Source organism: Varanus komodoensis, unplaced genomic scaffold, assembly GCF_004798865.1.
Source record: "Varanus komodoensis strain SLA01 unplaced genomic scaffold, ASM479886v1 scaffold12, whole genome shotgun sequence".
Lineage (NCBI taxonomy): Eukaryota > Metazoa > Chordata > Lepidosauria > Squamata > Varanidae > Varanus > Varanus komodoensis.
Genome location: NW_025335349.1, coordinates 3229024 through 3248937, shown reverse-complemented (window position 1 = coordinate 3248937; position 19914 = coordinate 3229024). Strand labels below are relative to the sequence as shown.

Sequence of the window (19914 nt, the reverse complement as noted above, 5' to 3'; positions counted from 1 at the left end):
TAAAAACAAATAAGGAAAGCTAAGAACAAAACATTGGAGCAACTAACTACCTAAACATAATAGCACAGAAGTCAGAAACTAACTGGACAGGCAGTGGGACAACTGCATAATAATGATGTAAAAGGAATATATGTATGTATGTATGTATGAACCCAGGTAGCATGACTTCTTGGGGAGGAAAACAACCTTCAAAGAATCTATGTCCTGCCCAATTTAAGAAACCTATTTTATAACATACTTTTAAGCACCAAGAAGGAGACCCACTTAAATCAACTTTCCTATTTTGAAAACCAGTTATTTACTAAACAAGCATGGATATTATTTGGCAGCTATAATATTTACAACATGATGGTGTGAGACTAAATAAAGCTTTTATGTCACCTAATCTAAAATCATGCATCATTCATCCACTGTACACACCAAAAATTTATCTGCTTAGAGACACTTTTCTCTCCCTGTAAGCTTTCAAGGAAATTAAGCAAGATCACTTCCTTGAAGGCTGCAATTTGGCAACCATTTTCCAATCTGTGGCCACAATGCAATTATACCACAGCAATGTACTCTATACAAGGCTAGAAGAACATATAGAAACTGCAACTGATGTATCTATGCTGACAACCAATGCAAAGTACTGAAATTTTAGATAGGGGTTTCTTTTTCAACATGCACAGGACTGAACCCTAAAATGGATCAGGGCTTGGGTAACTGAGAGATCAGCTGTCTTGCTTTGAACCTGTATGGCTATTAAGATCTACAAATAAGCCTCTTTAGATTTGTTTGTCAAGTATGTGAGATGGAGCTTTCTATTATATTGCTTCCAAGGAAACATTTTCCTTCAGAGCAAAGATTTCCACTTTCTTGGCTTGTCAGAAAAGAATTAAGACAAACTTCTCATCTGCGTTTTAAAATTATGAACACTGCTTTACTATTTTACTATTGATTTTCATTTTATATCTATTTTCCCTTATTAGGTATTGTTTTCATATTGTTGTTCATTACTTGGGTGTCCTTTGTGGAAAGCCAGCATGCAAATATAAATCAACAGAAAGCACACTGACCTGGAAAAACCATCTCCATTAAACAAAGTGAAACTTGTTTCCAAGTAAACATTCATAGGATCAGACTCAGAAGCAGTAGTAGTACTTGTAGTATTTCTCAATGAGTTGGAAACTATAAACGTTTTTGTAGTTTGACTAGCAGATATAAATATTCATAACTTGAGAGCTGAACACACTACAGAGCTGAAGGAGTTGAAGAACAAACAGGCTTCAAGAATATCATACCAGTACGAAGAATAGATCTTCTAGGAAAGGAGTGGGCTAGCTGGTACCCTTCAAATGTTTTAGATTACTAAAGGCAATATGGCGAATGGATAAGGATTATGGGAGCTACAGTCCAAAAAGCTGGAGGACATTAAGTGGCCTGTCCCATTAGATCCAAGCATCTGTGGTGACATGCTAGTCTGGGCTCAGGAGAGAGCCCACAATAATAAACAGAATATGTTACTTAATTTGTGTTCTTTATATGCTTGCTAGCATATAAATTACACAAATGTGCAGTGACTTTCCTACTTTCTTATCAAGGACATCTGAACAGTACTGAGAATAGCACTAAGCTCAAAAACCATGCCAGTTTTTCAGTTCTTCCTAACTGAAAGGGCCAATGTTCAACATTCCTTCAGACACAAGAGCCCACAGATAGAAAAAACAGCAAGAGCCAGTGTAATGAAGTGGTTAAAGCATTGGGCAGGGATCTGGGAGATCTGGGTGCTAGTCCCCACTCGTCTATTAAGTTCACTGGGTGACTCTGTTCCAGCCACTGACTCTCAGTCTAACCTACCTTACATGTCTGTTTTAAGGATAAGAATGAGAGGAAGAGTAGGATTATGAAGCGACTTTGAGCTCCTTGAGGGAAGAAAGGCAGGATATGAATGAGAGAGAAAGGCAGTGAGCGCGCGCACCAACTTTAAGGCAACAGTAACATATAACCTGGCAACCTCATTGTTATAATGTAAAAAAATGCTTCCCAAAAAAATTTTGACTGGGGACAGGGAGGACAATTTCAGTTGCAGTAGTGGTATTATCATCACAAAAAGCTGCATCTGTAAGCATAAATGTACTAGTTCAGATATCACTTCTTCCATGAACCTAGGCTCAGGAGCTAGTTATTTATTTAGGCTGTATTTAAGGGTAAAACATGTGGTCAGTCTTTGCATTATACTTTTAAACATAATGCAAAGCAGAAAAAATGATTTACAGTACTATATACATGCTACATAGCATGATCTTAAAGTACTTAAGGTAATTTTAGGTTTGATACTAGCTGTGTATACGCTGTGCATTCCCTCCCCACTCTATTCCATCTGTAGCTTCAAAAGCTTCTATAAATTTTACACCTCTAACCTCATACATGCTAGGGTGTTGGCTATCATACACTCTATTAACGGCAAGGAAATTCTGTGTCTGGACTCACCAGACAATTCAATGTTTTGAACTGGCATTTAGCATTATACCATCCCTTCCATGTGAAGCTGTATCAACCCAAATTCTAGTTACATTCATGATCACTCTCTTTCTATAAAATTGCCACAGTTAATGACTAAAGATTAAAGTAGAAAATATAGTTGTTTTTTCCAATAATATTTGCCAAAAAAAGTTCAAAATCCATTTTAAGAAAAATTGTCCTGCAACTCTATTTAATCATTCGATCCCAATAGAATCCTAAGCACAACAGTCACTACAGGTATTTAGGGTTAGAACAGTCCTCATTACTTAATATTCAGGGGTCATTCAGTATTGACATTAATGATCATAAAATGGTAGAGATGCAGTTAAAGATTAGAATCTTGGACCCTCTAATCAGCACAGCAGGACTGCCTACAAGCTAAGCATTTTTTTTTTTTCAGTTTTAAACATATGTCCTACAGATGGGTTTTCCCAATTTTCATCATGAAATACCTTGAACAATTTAGGCAACAATAGGAAAGAGGACTGGAGTTCAGGACCTGCACCAATCACATGGGAAAGGCAGATATACAGTAGCATGAAAGGAAAGGAAGATAGAATGATTCTGTAGGTTTAGAAAACAGCTAAAACATCTCAGGACCAATAGCACAGATCCCAAAATATCAAGCACATTATTATCCTACCTATTTATGAAGCTGTTATACAGAGTACTAGCATGATAATTTTTATATTAAATTATTCAATGTATTAGGTATCCCAGACAGAGGGACCATTTTATAGCATATACCTCAAAAACTTTCTGAACTGAGGCACACTTCAACAAACTGAAACCATCTCAACAAAGATATATCTGTTATCCTCTCTAATCTGCCTAATGATGACTTTACATCTTTTTAAGCAAATTAAAAAGAAATGTTTTTTGAAACCGATGCACCCTAAAACTGCATACTGCAAGTTATAGTAGCTTATCATGGATATCATACTATGCAAACAAATCCCTATTTTAGTAAAATAAAGAGTAACCGAACACAGTTACAAGCATGCCTCTCCAGATCTCATTTTAAGACCACTTAATCTCTTTCTTATAGTTATTGCAGGTGAATTGAGGGCCAGCTAGTGCTTGAACCTCAGGCTCTAAATCATGAAGCACAACAGAGAAGAAAACCATGTTTTCAGAACAAAGGGTTCAAAACTACAATGCTGCTCTACTTAAAACTGTAAACTTAGAAATATTAAGAGTTACCTGTTGAACAAGGCATCTGGAAATTGGGATCAGTGCTATCCAAAACAGGCAAACAGAACTGAGCACTTGCAGATCCTAGCATAGGGTCCTTATCACTGAGCATGTTCTTCAGCGAATCCTCTAAGACATTTTGACTTGTACTAAAATCATCACAGACTTCATTCTCCAGGTTGGATCCTAGAAATAGGGCATCATCTAAGTGTTCAGTAGGAATTAAATGGTTAAATGTATCAACTATATCCATGAAGACTCCTGTGTGTCTTTAATCCCTATAGAAAGACAAGAAAAATACCATAAGAAAAATAAACTATGAATTATAAATTACCTAAAAAATAACAAATGTGATCTGGCTTATTACTAATTTCTACAGCTCCTAGAAAGCTGTTTCTCTTTATTAAATAAATCTAACTCAAATTAATAGTAATATATTTTTCAATAAAAGAAAAATTGTCAATTTATTTTTAAGCTTTATGTGAAGTCAAATAAAAGACCATACACAGATCTGGGTACACCAGCAACTGCTTCTCTGCTACAAGGGAAGAGGGCAAAATTTACAGTTCAGAAATGGTTGGCAGGGATGTGTACTAAATTCTCTCTCACTCACTCCCTTTCTCACCATGTTTTATATAGTGGCGTGTATGTGTGTGTTTAAATACACTATATAATTACACAAATACACACTAACCAGTTTCTCCCCAGTCAGTTAACTAATAACAGAGCAGAGCAAGGGTCCATCTAATCAAAATCCTTTTTAAGTAATGGCCAACCAACTCTCTATGGGGTGCAACGGCATACAGCTTCCAGAACTGGGAATCCAGGATAGAAGTTGTTGAAGGGAGAGATGCAGGACTGTCTTGTCCATAGCTGTTCCTTTGCAGTGCCCTTCTACATCTCTTACCTTCCAAGCAAAGTTCCCAAGCATGGGCTCTATCATATTAAATGGGAAAAGGCAATGAAGAAAGGAAATGTGTTGTCAGGGAAAACAGCACATAAAGTATTAAGTGTCCCACATCCACCTGCTTCTTCTCCCCATAAATTAAAACCCCATCTCCATGTAGCAGAGAGCAATGGCATAGCTTGAGAGACTCCTGTTTGCCACCAATAATGCAAAGCAGACTTGAAAGGCATTCAGATCTGGATGGTCCTTAAATCACATCCTTCCAAATAGACAGCTAACGTCTTCAGTTCTCACTGAAGTTGACCAATTTGCATATTAACCTGAAAAGCTATGATCTGCAGGGAAAATCAATATCTCAGTTCATGTCAAGATCTACCACTACACTAGAACTATCACTTAAGCCATAACAAGGTTGTCCCTGGATTATTTTTCATTTATTAAAAGAATCTTATAATAGCAAGCCTATTATACCTTTTAAGAGTAAAGTTAAGGAGTAGACTTTTAACAAGCTCTGCACAAAATAAGGTACTATCAATGTGCCCTAGCATGGTTCTCCACATGGAAGGTACAAAATGAAAAGCAAGTCCCATGTCAGAACAGTCGTATAAAAAGCTACCAGTTAGGGTAAAGCTTGGTAAAAGCAACAAGTCTGAGCGAGACCCTAATTCTAAAAGATAAGTTATGGTGCCATTAAGAAAACAGTGAAGGAAATGGGTATAACTGGCTAGATTCCAACAGTCAATCCTTCATTACTGAGCAATTTTCTAGAATCTCCATAAACTGTTTCATATGAATACTTATTTAAAAAATAGGTTCCATGATCACCATGTTTTCAACAAGCTTCAAAAAGCATTGTATTAAAAGAAGCTGCTTTCTAAGTGTCTAAATGTTATTATTTCAGCTGACAGTTACCTTTCAATTTGATTATGCAGTATTAAAACTGGTTGTTGAATTCCAGTTGTCAGAATTCAGTACAAGTGCCAGTTACATCTGTGTTCTACTGCATAAAGCTTTGACAATATGTTATACCTCAAAGTGCACTCCTACTTATTTCTATAAAGGGCATTAGGAAGAGAATTCCATTCAGAAAACTTTATTTAAAATTACTTATATTCACTTCTGTTCAACAAAATCAGAATTTTACAACCAGTATTTCTTATTTTCTCTTGCCTATTTAATGGATTGCATCCAAAAAGTAACTTGTAATCATGAAACAGTGCATCACTGAAAAAGCTAAAGTCTTTGAGCTCCTACTTAACAAGAATCTGTCTAATCAGCAGCACTGAGTATGCCCTATATCGGCACTTGTTCCAGTAGAACATGCCATATTTTCTAAATGAAATGTTTGTGTAATTAATTAATGTTTGCAGAAAGGAATCTTTAGCAAAAGCTACTCCAATTCCCATATACACACTTCATTATCAATATCAATCAGTTGTTAATAGATTCATGGCTAGTATTTAGGGAAACAATTATCTTTATTCAGCAGTTCTCACACGTCTTTTTGAAAAGTTACTAGGGTCTCAGAAAATCACAAGTGCTACAAATCAAAGCAACTCATATTTACTAGCTCTCCCCTTTGGTGTCAGTCACAAGTGACAAAATTTGCACTGTATTATGATTATCATGAGCCATGCTGCAAAGAAACTTCACTTTAACTGGTAATGTTTAGAGGGAAATGAATAGATTGCAGCACTGCTGTATTAAGAAAATCACAGGCCCCAGTACAGGGCCTTGTTAACCCGTTAAATATTCTAGCCCTCGTCAATAGCCTTGCTCTCTTGTCATCAGAAAAATAAAACAAGTGCGGGGCCAAATACAAATATTCTAGACCAGTGATGGCAAACCTTTTAGAGACCAAGTGCCCAAACTGCAACCCAAAACCCACTTATTTATCGCAAAGTGCCAACACTGCAGATTCAAATATGCCAGAGGGACAGCACAACGCTAAAAGAATCTCAGTCTCCTATTCAGAACATCTCTTTCATAAAACTTAGATATTAAATTTCATTTTTTCATAAGAAAACTCGAAGTTAAAATCTTGTGATAATAAAAACAAATGTATTAAAACTCACAGCCAGTCTTGGCAGCACACAGACCGGCCATGCAAAAGCTCGGACAAGTCACAGCTAATGAGTCACAGCCCGTGACATCATTGCCTGGCACTGCTACTCCTTTCCAAGCATGCACATGGCCCCTATGTGTGCTGTTATCTGATGCTCAGCTGCTGGGGCGATGCTGAGGTGACTTGGCTCATGTGTCAACAGAGCGGGCTCTGCGTGCTGCTGCGGCACACGTGCCATAGGTTCGCCACCACTGTTCTAGACTGTTCCACAGCCTTTCCAAGACTCCATGAATGGAATTCATGGACCATAATGTAAGCTTCTGCTCCAGTTATTATACCCTAGCTCTTCTTTCAGATCTAAAGAGTTGCTATTTCCTTTTTTTAACATTATGTGTTCAGAAAACTGTTTTAAATGTAAGGTAATAGAAATATGTTATAGGAAATGGAAGACAATAGTTCTAACATTCTTCTCCCTACATAATGCTATGGTTAGGTGCTCTACAACCTCTGAAGAATTCAAGCCTAGGAGATTTTAGCAGATGTACAGAAGCCATTGCAAGGTCATAACCTTCAAAGTACCATTTAATAGCTATAATCCTAGAAGTTGTGAGCAGCCATGCAGAACGAGGGTACTGAGGCTCATATAAGACCACCACCTCTCACCAGCCACCCAAGGAAATCATGGCAACTGAGGATACTTCCTGCTTTTCTAAAATATCCATGTCACATGACGTACTTCAAACTGATTTTCCCAATATTTTCTAACTGGAAAGAGGCTCTATATTTACACATCTCAGACTAAATCACCCATAAATATGCAGATTCTTTCCGTTTGTCTTTCAGCTGCTAATCCTGTTTGTTTGTACTAATCTCATATGTCTCCTTCTTCCATGTCTGTACCAGTGTTTAGTGTTAACCATTCACTTCTGCTCAGCTACAGAAAATGTTTAGGTCCACAACAGCAGATGATAGAACCATCTAGCTAGCCAATATCTCAGCCAGAAGCCCATACCTGGACGCATTCTAGCCCATTCAACTCACAAATAAGTTACAAGCCTACACATAAAATTGCTATCCTCCTAAGAAACTAGAGGGGGAAATATACCCTCCTTCTCTGAGCACAGAAAAACAAGCTGTCCAACTCAGCAGGCTAGTCAAAAAGTTGGCTTCTATCAAGAAGGCTGGTGGAAGAAGAATATAGCATGGTATTACTCCTCTTACTGCATTTCCATGCTAGATGTGAAGGAACAGATTTTTCTTCCTCTTCAGCTAGGCTAACCTAGCTAAAGAGGGCAGCATATATGGGCCCAGCCAGTCTCATAACACTAAGAGACACATTAGGCTGAAACAGTGACTGGTCCATGCCTCAAACCTGAGCACTATGGCAGAGTAAAAACCCAGGTTTTATCTGTCCCAAGTCCAGCACTGTAAGCACTACATGGGCACTACGGAGTGGGCATACACAGCATGATTTTAAATTTTAAAAATGGTCCCAGACAGTCCAAAGTTGTTCACCCTATACTAGAAAGATCTCTTTAGAAAGATCTCTTGTGCAGTGGCAATTTCAATAAAGCAACCATTATGCAGGTTAATTAATTATATTGACCTGAAAATAACTTACCAAGTACAATATTCCAAGCTAGTTTCAAGTTAAATTCTTCTTTATCAGAATTTACTTGCAGTCTTAAACCTATTGAGACGGTAAATCCCTAACCTAAGGACACTGATGAACAAAAATCTTGTACAAAGAACTGCAAAACAAACAAAGGGACATACGAGAGTCATACAGATAGAAGAGTCAAAAGAAAGATCTTTTTTGATCTCAGCCTGAAAAAGCCAACAGAAGAATGTGTTCCTCCATTCCAGAAAGGCACTCAACCAGGAATTTGGGAGCAATTGCTTCACTTTGTAAACCTATCACTTTAAAACCTTCTTCTGAAATATAAAGACTTACAGGAGGATATACTATGGCATTACTCCTCTCACTGCATTTATTGTAATGTGTTGTGTTGTGCAGTTTTAGAAAAATCTCACAGTGCAGAAATGGCCGAAAGACACAAATTTAATATTGGTTGGAAAGTCTTCCTAGACTTTTACTAACTACATTTTGTGACAATGTATTTTTTCATATTAGAAAACATTAAAAAGTTTATAGTTGCACTTAACACAGCCATATATTACTGAATTACACACAGAACATCTTACTGTCTGGCACACTTCAGATCCTAAAACAGACGTCTTGATTTTGTAAAATTGATCTTTTTTCTGTAAGTACAAGTCTGTCCATCAAGTTAATTGAACCCACTGGTACGATATAATCCAGAAAAATAAATAAATAATAGTATTCCACTATGACCTTAAACTCTCTGAAGATAGCACTGTCAACAGCCAACAGATTTGCAAAAAGTAAGGACCAATAGAAACATTTGCCGAAGTATATTTATGTATCCATTAATTCCCAATTGCTTTAAAAATTTAAAAAATAGCAATCAACACTTCAATTTTCCTAAAGCAGGCAGACGTTCCAAAAAAGCAATTAGAGATTGGTTTGCTTTTGAAATCCCTCATTATCCATGAATTCTATGCCTGTTTTAAATGGATGGTGCACTGAAATCAAAGCATTGATTCCAGAGTTAGGTAGTATCATCTGCACCTAGCAGAAAGTGGTTCTTTCCTATGAAATCCCCTCCAGCCCACTGAAAATGCCACACAGAAAGTTAGGAGACCCTGCTAAATGGGGGAGAGCTGTTGTGGAGGGGAGGGACACCAAAAACTGAGTGGGAAGTCCCATCCTTTTGTATTCAAGTCAGTGTTTTTAAGGATAAACATTCCAGCATACATTTGGATGATTTAAAGGACACGTTTAAATGTTAAATATTAATTCTGAATATTCAGCAAGGTCTCTCAACTTTGGCAGAAATTGACTGCAGTGATTAGGTACAATAGGCTGGAATCAGTGACAGGCCCAAAGTCTTATCAATACAATGAAAGCTTCATGACCAAGTGGAATCTCAAACCCAGACCTTTGCAGACCCAATCCAACATTCTAACCACTATAGAACACTGTATTTTGAACATTACATTCATCTCAGACCTCCTAAAGGTGCATGAGCATATTTTATGGAATACTGATTGCTAAGCTTAAGCTAGCCAACAACAAATTGAGGAATTGTTTCCAAAACTTCCCACACTATCCATAATTTCAAGAGGACTGCAATCTATGAATAATACTTGCCTATGAAGATAATTTAGAACAATATTAATTTACCATGAAATATTTCACCAATTATAAATTTAATTTGTCATGTTCTGCTCTTTAGCAAACATACTTTGAAGTTAGCAGTATAGAAATAACTTGAACTTCAAGTCAATGTGTTTAAAATTGCCAAGTTAATCTACTTTTCATATTCAGCACTTCTATACTACGTGTAAGAGCTTTTAAACAATTTGGGTAACTTTTCATATCAGGATGGATAACTCTTTACAAAGCATGTCAAAACTGTGGTCCCTAAGTATCAGTGGCACATCTATGTTACAGTTCATCAGGATGCAAAGAGCACATTTATCACATTCCTAGTGGTACATGTCTGGCAGCCCACATAAAGAACAGAGACTGCAAGCTTGACATACCTTCCTCAGAGTTTTAAAGAAGCAACACTGTTCAAACTAATAACCTCATTAATTGTAACAATCATGAAAAGGCAGGAGATAATGGGATATAGTACAGAGATTACTGGCTACATTTCCCCAGCCAATAATTCAGCTTCTACATCCCTGTCATTGACCCCCTACCAAACTAGTCCAGACAAAGGTGGGATGTAGTCAGTACCCTAAAATATCTAGAAAACCATACAAAATAGTAAGTAGTTTTTAGGGGCTGAAGCAGTGTGCCTTTATTTCAATAAATTTCTATGCTATTATTTACTTAAATGCAGGTTATAATTATATTAAAAATATTCTGCTGGATTAAATAACCATGCTGTTAAAGATGCTACACAAAAGCAACACCTGCTTAAATTCTAAATCTTAAATGGTTTCTAGGAAACAGAACCAGGCTTCAATAAAACTCTAGGGAAAAGTTCAACAGCTGTAGAGCAGCTACTGGGAATGCTTTCTGCCATGGCCTAATAGCATGGATTTAGCATAGAGATGATCTAGTCCAAGAGAACATTCTTACCCTACTTTGAGATAAATCAAGATAGAATGTACTAGAAGTGCATGTCCAAAATTCTGTACTGGCAGGGCAAGAGGAGAAAGAGTTCACAGCATGCAAAGGACCTTGTAAAAGCCCCAATAATGAAGCCAAGCAAGAAAATATACTATTGAGCTATGTAGAGAGGCAACAGAAGCGAGACAGAAAACACAAATAGTATCAAACATCAAATCAGAACTCCTTTGGAGAAGAAACAAAAGTAGTCTAAAAGAGAATGGTAATTATAGAGCCTTCCTGAAAAATTGCTCTAAGCTAATTTAATAATGCCTTTAAATCAGTTTGACAGTTATGACCTGGATTCCCTTTCATTGCTTATTTTGAATGTAGTTCAACAACATAGCTGTATTTTCTCAACTCTCCAATAAATTCTGAATTCAAGCATTTATTCACATGTAGCCAACTAGATTATTTTACAAATACTACAGAATAAACAACTCAATAAGAATTAGTTACAAAGTAATGCATCCCTCCCATTCTCCCTCCCTGATGAAAAAATACAACATGTGCTACAGATATAATCAGAGGAATGTGAGACTATAACATTTCTCATGCCTGCCTGCCATCATTCCAATACAGGCAGTCCCCAGGTTACGAACAACCCATACTTATGAACAAACTGTCATAAAGTCTATTAATTTAAAAATACGAATTAAAGGTCTACTGCAGGAAATCATCACCACCATAGAGAGGGAGGCAGCGAAAGAGTAGAGAGGGAGGCCTCCAAAGCAGGCCTTCCTGCCCTATCCATATGGAGAGAGAAATCTGCATTTCCTTGCTGCAAAGAGGAGGCCCTGATGAGTTTGGGTACAAGGGGAGGACTAGAAATATTTGTGCTTTTTCCACTTTTTCAGGGACTCTGAGCCCCTAACCCCCATAAATGTGGAGGGCCAACTATACATGATTTGACTAACATACAAATACAACTAAAAAATGAATTTCTGTTTCTTCAGGAACAGTATCATTCGTAACTCAGGGACTGCCTGTACATTTAACACACCCATGCTTTAATCCAGGATAGCTGGAGAAAGTGCTAGCCACAGATCATACAAGAATGCAAGAAATTAGGACAGCAAGCCTACCTATGCTTACTGGGACTCAGTCAATTAATTCAGTGCAACTTCTTAGTAAACAATGGTACAACCTGACCATTAGAAATTTAACATGCAGCAGCTAAAAACTAAATGCCAAGTTGTTTGTTGCCTCTGCTCAAGTGGTAAGACAACAATTACCACAGTCCAACAGAAGCTCAAGAAATCAAAGGAAATTACAAGGAATAGGGCAGGATGAGAAAAAAGGCAAACAGTTTTCTCACAACCTGTCTCAAGGGTGCAGCCAACAAGCTCTCCATATGATTTCAACACACACACATAGTACTTTTGGCACTACTGAGAATCTGAATATAAAAGTGCCCATAACTCACCAACAGTAAACACAAAATCAACAACATCATGAATAAGTGCAAAAAGAATAAAGCCTGAATAAAAATTGCTGCTATAATGTCAAAGTTTATTTTACATTTTGTGAGAAATTTCTAAGAAGCTGAACAATTTTTGTATGTACATCTCAAAAATGTAAAAACTAGTCCTTACTGGGAAAATTCCAAATATGTCCATGTCTGTGACATGGTTCAAACAGATGCATAAAAATACTCAAGAGCAAATCAGAAATGAGAGAGAACATCAACGTCTGTTGAAGGGTCTTATCTGCAGATGGATGGCACAAAAACACAGGCCAGAAGTTTGTACCAGATTCAAAGACAATTGGGAAAGAGCATATCAATACCTGATCAGTGGGTGGGAGTGCTGTACTTAGGTAATGCAACATAGATCAGCAAATGCTCTTGACTGTACACTACACACATGAAAATGTGCAAATTTGGGGACAAGACACAGGCAAAAGCTCATAAACATTTGATGTCAATTAGTTATGTATCAAAATAATAAATTATTCTGCCATACACACAACGAACTTGGTTAAGCATTGTACACAGCGAAATACTTCTGCTGTCTCACCACCCTTTCAATACATGCTTATGGGGAAAGTATGATAGTCCAAGCTAATGACAGCAAAGATCCTGGAGGGGGTTAGTTATGCTATACCAATCAACTCAGCATACATGCACATTAAAAAAATTGTCACTGGGTTAATGATGGCTAAGAGACTAATTATGACTCTCTCTACACTGCAGAAGGAAAAGGGGGTGGGGGCTTCCTGATGTTGTTGGCCTGCAACTGCCATCACCCTCACTATTGGCTATGCTGATTAGGGCTAATAGAAATAGAATAGTAGAGGGGCCATAAAGGCCATGAAGGTCCAACCCCCTGCTGTTGCAGGACACCAATTTACACCATCTCACTCAGATGGCTGTCCAGTTTCTTTTTGAATGTCTCCAGTGTGGGGGAGGCCACCACCTCTCTAGGCAGCTGGTTCCACTGTCACACTGCTCTGACAGGGAGGAAGCTTTTCCTGATAGCTAGCTGCAGTTGGCTACATGTTCCACACCCCTGCTATACATACTTAAGAAGAGCCACGTGGGAGCAGACCAAGGATCGCTCCAGTCCAGCATTCTGTTCGTGCAGCAGCCAAAGAAAAGCCACAAGTGGGTCCTAAGTGCAACAGCACCCTCCCTGGCTCATACAGCCATGCTGCCATTGATAGTGGAACTGACAAGCAGCCATCAGGACGAATAGCCTTGGACAGCCTTATCCTCGCGCCTAGGAGTAAGCTCAGCTGAGCTCAATGGGAATGCTACTTTTCATTAAACCGCAAGAATGAAATTTTCGCGCGAGCGCAGACACAGGCAAGACCCCCTCGGATTCAACCGGCCTTACTGCTAAGCATGCAACCTTGCGCTGCTCAACCGCGCGGGCTGGTGGGGGGGGGCGGTCAAGAGTCGTGGCCTCTTGGGAAGGAGAGCTGGGAGGCGAGAGGCGTGCGGTGGGGCTACAGCAGGAGGGCCCGAGGCCTCGAGGGAAGCCGCCCGGGGTGCGCTTACTCGACAGGAAGCCCGGCGGCGGCGGCGGAGCGCCAGTAGGGAGCGCGCGAGCGAAGAGGCGGGGTCAGGAGAAGAGGCCAGGAAAAACGAGGGGGGAGAGAAGCGGAGTATTAGCATGAGGGAGAAGGTGGGGCAGAAGACCCGGATCATGGGGGTTCGGGCCGAGGCTCGTTCGCGGGGGCGACCGGGCGGGGGAGGGCGAGATGACACGCGCTGACTAGGACCCGACAGCAGCCTCAGACCTACGCACAGCCCCCAAGCTTTCTGCCTAGGCCGCAGTCCTCTACCAGGTCCCGTTCCCCACCACCAACACAAGAAGACAGCATTTACCTGCGTCGGCCAGGGGCGCGCGCTCCCTCGCTTGGCCGGGTGCTGTTGGCTGTTTTTCGTCCCCTCGCGCTTACGTCTCTCTCCTTGCACCGCAGCCCCAGGCCGGGGGTGGGGGGAGGGGAAGGAATGCTACCGTGCGGAAGTGGAAGAGCGCGAGGGAGGGTTGGAGGTGGGCGGAGTCAGGACTGGTGGCTGTTACTGCTTGGCTGACTAAGAGGAACACGTCCGGGTTTCTTCGCTCCTTCTCTCTCCCCCCCCTTCCCTGGCCAGCAGGTGGTCCCTGCCGCTCGTCTAGCCTGACAGTCACTGCCGGCCGCGTGCCCACGCTTGTTTGTAGGCGCGCTCACTTGAAGCGGCAGTGGGGGGAGAAGGAGGGAGAGCCAAGCGGCTGAGCGGGCGTCGGAGGCCACGTTCACGTGATGGTGCTGTTTACTCTGCGCGTGGTTGGGTCCGTGCGCATGCGCCATAACCTCCTGTCCGCCCCCTCCTTGGAGCTTCCCTCGGAGATCCGTTTGTGAGTGTGGGGCGTGGTTTGCTCTTCGGCGAGCGCCGCTGTCAGGCGCTTGGTCACAGTTTAAATGGCCTTCCTGAAAAGCGGAGGTTTCCTGAGAGAAATAGCTCTTTTCCCTCCATTGCTAGGCTTGACTGTCAGACATTCTAGACAGATAGATAGCCGTCTCCACACGGACTTTTGTGTGCGGTGTTGAATTTTCGCTGCGCTGTGGAGATGCCGAGCTTCCAGCCCGTGCCCAGAACGCCACGCATTTGGATCGAGACTGACGCGGGAAAGGCTTGGTATCCACAGCATCTTTATTCAGAAGTCAGTCCTTTGGGGGGCCTGCTTAAAGAGTTCTGTATGTGAACTGGACCACACAGCTACCTATGATTATTGGTGCATGGTCGAATGTGTCCCCGTGCAAAAGGGAAAATCCATGTAAGTTCAAAACTCGCTTTCAACCTGCAGGCAATTATTTGGTTTGCTTTTGCACAAACACGACCAATCCATCTTGTGGCATGCTTATTCTTTGCTCAGGTGCTGCAGCCTGCTGAAAACGAATTCCGCTGGGCATCATTTTTCCTCTGGTGCAGCAAAATCACAAAAGCACAGAAACAGAATACTAGAGTTGGAAGGGTCTTAATAAAACCATCAAGTCCAAACCCTTGCTCAAGTGTGGTTACATCTTAAAGGCTTACCAAGTTTAAGTAAGTAAGGTGAAATCCTATACTGGTTTAGACAGAAAAAAGGCCTTCAATTTCCAGCATGCACCAGCCAGAATGGTGGATGTTCTAGTCCTTTGGTGTGTGTAAACTGTGTGTGTAAACATACATAGGATTCCATCCTTGTGCAAATCAGAAACTGTTTTCATTGTTTGTGAACTAGAGTCTGCATTCAGTATGAACTATTCCTTATAAGAGATGTATCTCTGTCACATTTCAAGCTTTTCATTTTTTGAAACATGTTATTTATTTATTTATGTATTTATTAAAACATTTCTATGCCGCCCCTTGCCGAAGCCTCGGGGCGGCTCACAGCACAAAATAAAATACAATAAAATACAAAAATAACAATATAAAATTAACAATATAAAATAAATAACAATATAAAAGAAGTCGCCCTGGCCAGATAAATAAGCAAATATTGTTAACAATTAAAATGACGCTTAAATAAAATTGACGCTTTTAATTGTTATGTGTTCTTGGCATTCAAATTAGGTTTCACTTGAGCCCTGGCTCAAAATTAAACTCTGGTCCTATAGAGAGCCTGCTTGCTAATGGAAGAAAATGTAGTGTTTCATTAACATCTTCAATTTTCTTTAGATAAGAGATATTGTAGTCTTTTAAATGTTTCATTATACCTCAGTAAAACTCAGTAAAACTCAAACGTATTAAATCCATTACATCCATATATGCTCGGCCGCCCCTTGAGATCTGTGGGAGAGGCCCTTCTCCAGGAACCCTCCGTGAAGGAAATTAGGAGGGTAGGTACTCGGAGGAGGGCTTTCTCTGCGGTGGCGCCCAATCTATGGAATGCGCTCCCCAGAGAGGTCCGCCTGGCGCCGTCGTTATTTGCTTTTCGGCGCCAGGCGAAGACCTTTTTATTTAAGCGTCATTTTAATTGTTAACAATATTTGCTTATTTATCTGGCCAGGGCAACTTCTTTTATATTGTTATTTATTTTATATTGCTAATTTTATATTGTTATTTTTGTATTTTGTTGTATTTTATTTTGTGTTGTGAGCCACCCCGAGGCTTCGGCAAGGGGCGGCATAGAAATGTTTTAATAAATAAATAAATCTCAGTAAATCAGAGCAAACTGAAAAGTTGCCACCTTTTCCCCTTCAACAATCTCACAGTTAGGACTTCATGCTAAAATATGAGTTGAAAATTCATTACAAATCTACACCTAGAATGGCTTTCTTAACCAGAAATAATATTACTCTAATGAACTTATACTCCATTTTATTTATTGTTAAGTTCAAGAGCAGAGTCACTGCAAACAAAATATTAGACTGTGTAGATTGATCATGGAAGTTGCTTGAGATTTCATAACACTGAGAGACTGACAAATAAGAGCATCAATTGTTGTGATAAATTATTGTCCCATTATAAGAAAGAAGTGGGTTACACAGTATTTTGGGTGGAATTAACTTCCATTGTAGCCAGTGCAAAATACTGCACAAATGCACAATGTATTTGTTTTCTATCCCACTTTTTTCTCTTAAAGAACTCAAACAGCTTACATCATTCTCCTCCTCCTCCTCCTCTCAATATTATACCCACAACAACAACCCTGTGAGATTGGTTGGGCTGAGAGTTTGTGACTGGCCCAAAGTCACCCATATGTTGAGAGGTACAGTCCAGTACCATATACTGATGCATCAAGCATCACATCAGAGCTAGAACAAGCACATCTGTCCACATTAAGCAGACTTCTGCTCCATTTATTTCTCTGTTATGTCCATATCACTGTAAGGAACCCAAGATAGGTTGCATAATCCTCCTCCTCTTCCATTCTATCCTCTCAACAAAATTTCTGTGAGGTGTTAGGCTATAAGTGACTGGCCTAAAGTCACCCAATGAGTTTCAGGACCAAGTGGGGACTAGTACCTGGATATTTCCTCAGTCCCAGTCCAACACTGACCACTGCACCACACTTAGGCACTCTGTGTCACATGCTCTCTTTCTCTCTTTATTCTTCTATTGATAATTATTTTGCTGCATGTTATAATCTAAGAATGGATTGCAAACATACCACTGGGAACTATGAGAAATAGTCACTACTGTTTAGAATTGGAGTTTGTGCACATACAACATACAGTCAAAACAATATTCAACTGAAGAGCTCACTCAGCAGTTTCCTGTTACTCATACTGTGTGGCAGCTGGGGTTAGCCTGAAGAAGTCTTAAGAAGGAAAAAAAAAACCAAGCTGGTAAACCAAGGCAGGCTGGGGAGGTCATTCCATAACTGGAGGCACTACCGAGAGGGCCTTCTCCTTCCCTGTCACCTTCTAAGCCTCCCTTGGACGTGGCACCCAGAGCACGTTAGATGATGAGTATAATGCACAGGTAGTTTCATGCCAGAAGAGGAACTTCATCATGAATTGGTCTCCCAAGTCATCAAGAATTGCTCTCCCAAAGCTTTATAGGTCAAAACCAGCATTGTGAATTAGGCTCAAAAACAGAAGCAGCCAATACAAGTGGGCAGGACCTGTAGTCTTCTGGTCCATGTTAATCTGGCTGCCAGATTTTGCACAAGGTGCAGCTTTTGAACTGTCCTCCAATATACTGCCACACAGAGCACTTTGCAATAATCTGGTTTCAAGGAATAGACAACTTCCCTGGTCAATTTTATGCATATTCAGATGAATATATGTGGGGCAGAGCTTGCCATCCCTGATGTACACATTTTGACTACCCATAGATGCAGAATGTTTAAATAGATGTTTGATATTCTAATAATGCCATAATATTTGCTACGTTGTTTTAGGATTGGAAATTAGAAATAAATATTAGTAAATAGCAGCCTTTTCATTCAAACATAAAAATCCCATGGTATTAAAAGATGATTTTTTCAAGTTACACATGCTTCATAAATGATAAAATAATATATACTTTATCATTATACTATCTTCTGATCTATAACTCTCAATGGTCAAAAAAGCAGCTGTTTCCAGGGTCAGCAAACCCTGTGACTCCAACTCCAAATTCCTAAATTCAGAATTTCTAGATTTTTCCTGAGTTGCTGGCTTTCAGCTTTGGCTAATGATAAACATATAAATGGTGAAGGATGGATGGATGGATGGATGGATGGATGGATGGATGGATGTTGGCACCTGGTGAACTTACTCTTGTAATATGCCAGACTGATAATACATGCAGATCTATATATATTTATTGAATTGGAGCCTCTGGAGGCTTGGAAAAAGAATTATTATTTCCCCCTTTCCTCTTGTCACAAGGTCATGACAGTTAAGATGGTATCCTGTGGGCTAGTAAGGAATAGGGCAGACGGAAGGTTCTACAGCAGATGTTGAAACCTCTGGCAAGTGGACAGAGACAGGTTATCCTGTGTTCCACCATAAAATGGGACATTGCCACAGTGACAAACCCAAGGATTAGGTACAGTACAGGGTAGAAGAATAGTGAGAGAAATCCCTTTCCCCATTGTCTGCCTTGGACATCCACTGCCTTCCCTCTAATGGTGTAATAACTCTGAGGTGATCAAGTATAGATTTTAATCCCTCATGTCAAATGCAAGCAACTTTGACGAGATCAAGCTCCAGCTTTAGTCTCCGGGAACTCATTAGCAGCCATACCGCTACCGCCATAATTTCTGCTGCCAAATTTTCACAGCAATTCAGCAGTGATCAAAAAGCTACAATTTCACTGCAGTGGGAATTGTTGTGCCAAGTGGCAGGATATAAATTTCTAACTAAAGGTGCAACCCTATGGATGTTTGGATAGAAGGCCTACAGCTCCCAGTATTTCCCAGCTAGAAGTGTTTTCCCCCCCTTTTTTTTCCTTTTTTGTTGGAATTTGCATATGATTCCATTCTATATGCTCTCTTCTTCACTCCTCTCTCAGTAATGCACCCCTGTCAAGTGCTGTTTTTGATAGAGCCATTAAAAACTAATCCTCGTATCCTTGTTTTTAAGCCTATAATTTTACTATTACAAATTTTCTCTTTATGCTTTTATTCAACAGACTCTATATACTTATGCTTAAGCACATGAATCACTTTGTAAATGATATCATATATGATCTCCATGGTGAACATATTGCCTCAATGCATGAATGTGTATTTTATTTGCTTGAGTAATTAAGATGCATCATGGTTTCCTTACATAGCCCTTCCTTTCCTTGTAACATTATTCGTACCTAGTTCTTCTGAGGAGGAATGCACAAGGCTGCAGCTGAAAAGACCAGAGTGGTTTAAAGGCTTTGTAACGCTTTAGTTTTGTGGCTATAGACTCCTTTCCCACGCACCACATGCTGTTGTTGCTGAGATCCCAACTTTCCATATAATTGTGGGCCCCTGCTTACAAGTATCTGCCCTCCTCACAAGCCCACAATTTTATTGAGGGCTTTTTTTGTTTGGTTGGTTGGTTTGGCATGTAATGTAGCTGCATCACCATCATGGGCACTTATTGCACTAGTCACAACCTCACCTTCTCAATTTTTGGCTTTCTTTTAAATATGGAATT

The 19914-nt window shown here is 39.9% G+C and overlaps 1 protein-coding gene and 1 long non-coding RNA gene across 5 annotated transcripts in view; one reads left to right on the top strand and one right to left on the bottom strand.

The window, feature by feature from the left end:
- Window positions 1-14490, bottom strand: part of PHF3 (PHD finger protein 3) — a 49666-nt gene extending 35176 nt beyond the window's left edge. For 2 of the 4 annotated variants that reach the window (XM_044421590.1, XM_044421589.1), the window contains exon 1: window positions 14210-14489. Coding sequence is in view for 1 of the 4 variants with exons in the window: in XM_044421587.1 (XP_044277522.1) it covers window positions 3709-3952 (244 nt within the window). In the remaining 3 variants the exon portion in view is untranslated. Of the gene's footprint in view, window positions 1-3708; window positions 3978-14209 lie in introns of those variants that run through there. The other 2 variants (XM_044421587.1, XM_044421588.1) reach the window with 2 other exon arrangements.
- A 123-nt stretch (window positions 14491-14613) lies between these two features.
- Window positions 14614-15367, top strand: LOC123019089. Its single transcript, XR_006413848.1, has 2 exons — window positions 14614-15143; window positions 15243-15367. It is a non-coding gene; the product is annotated as an uncharacterized LOC123019089 (long non-coding RNA).
- The last annotated feature ends 4547 nt before the right edge of the window (window positions 15368-19914 follow it).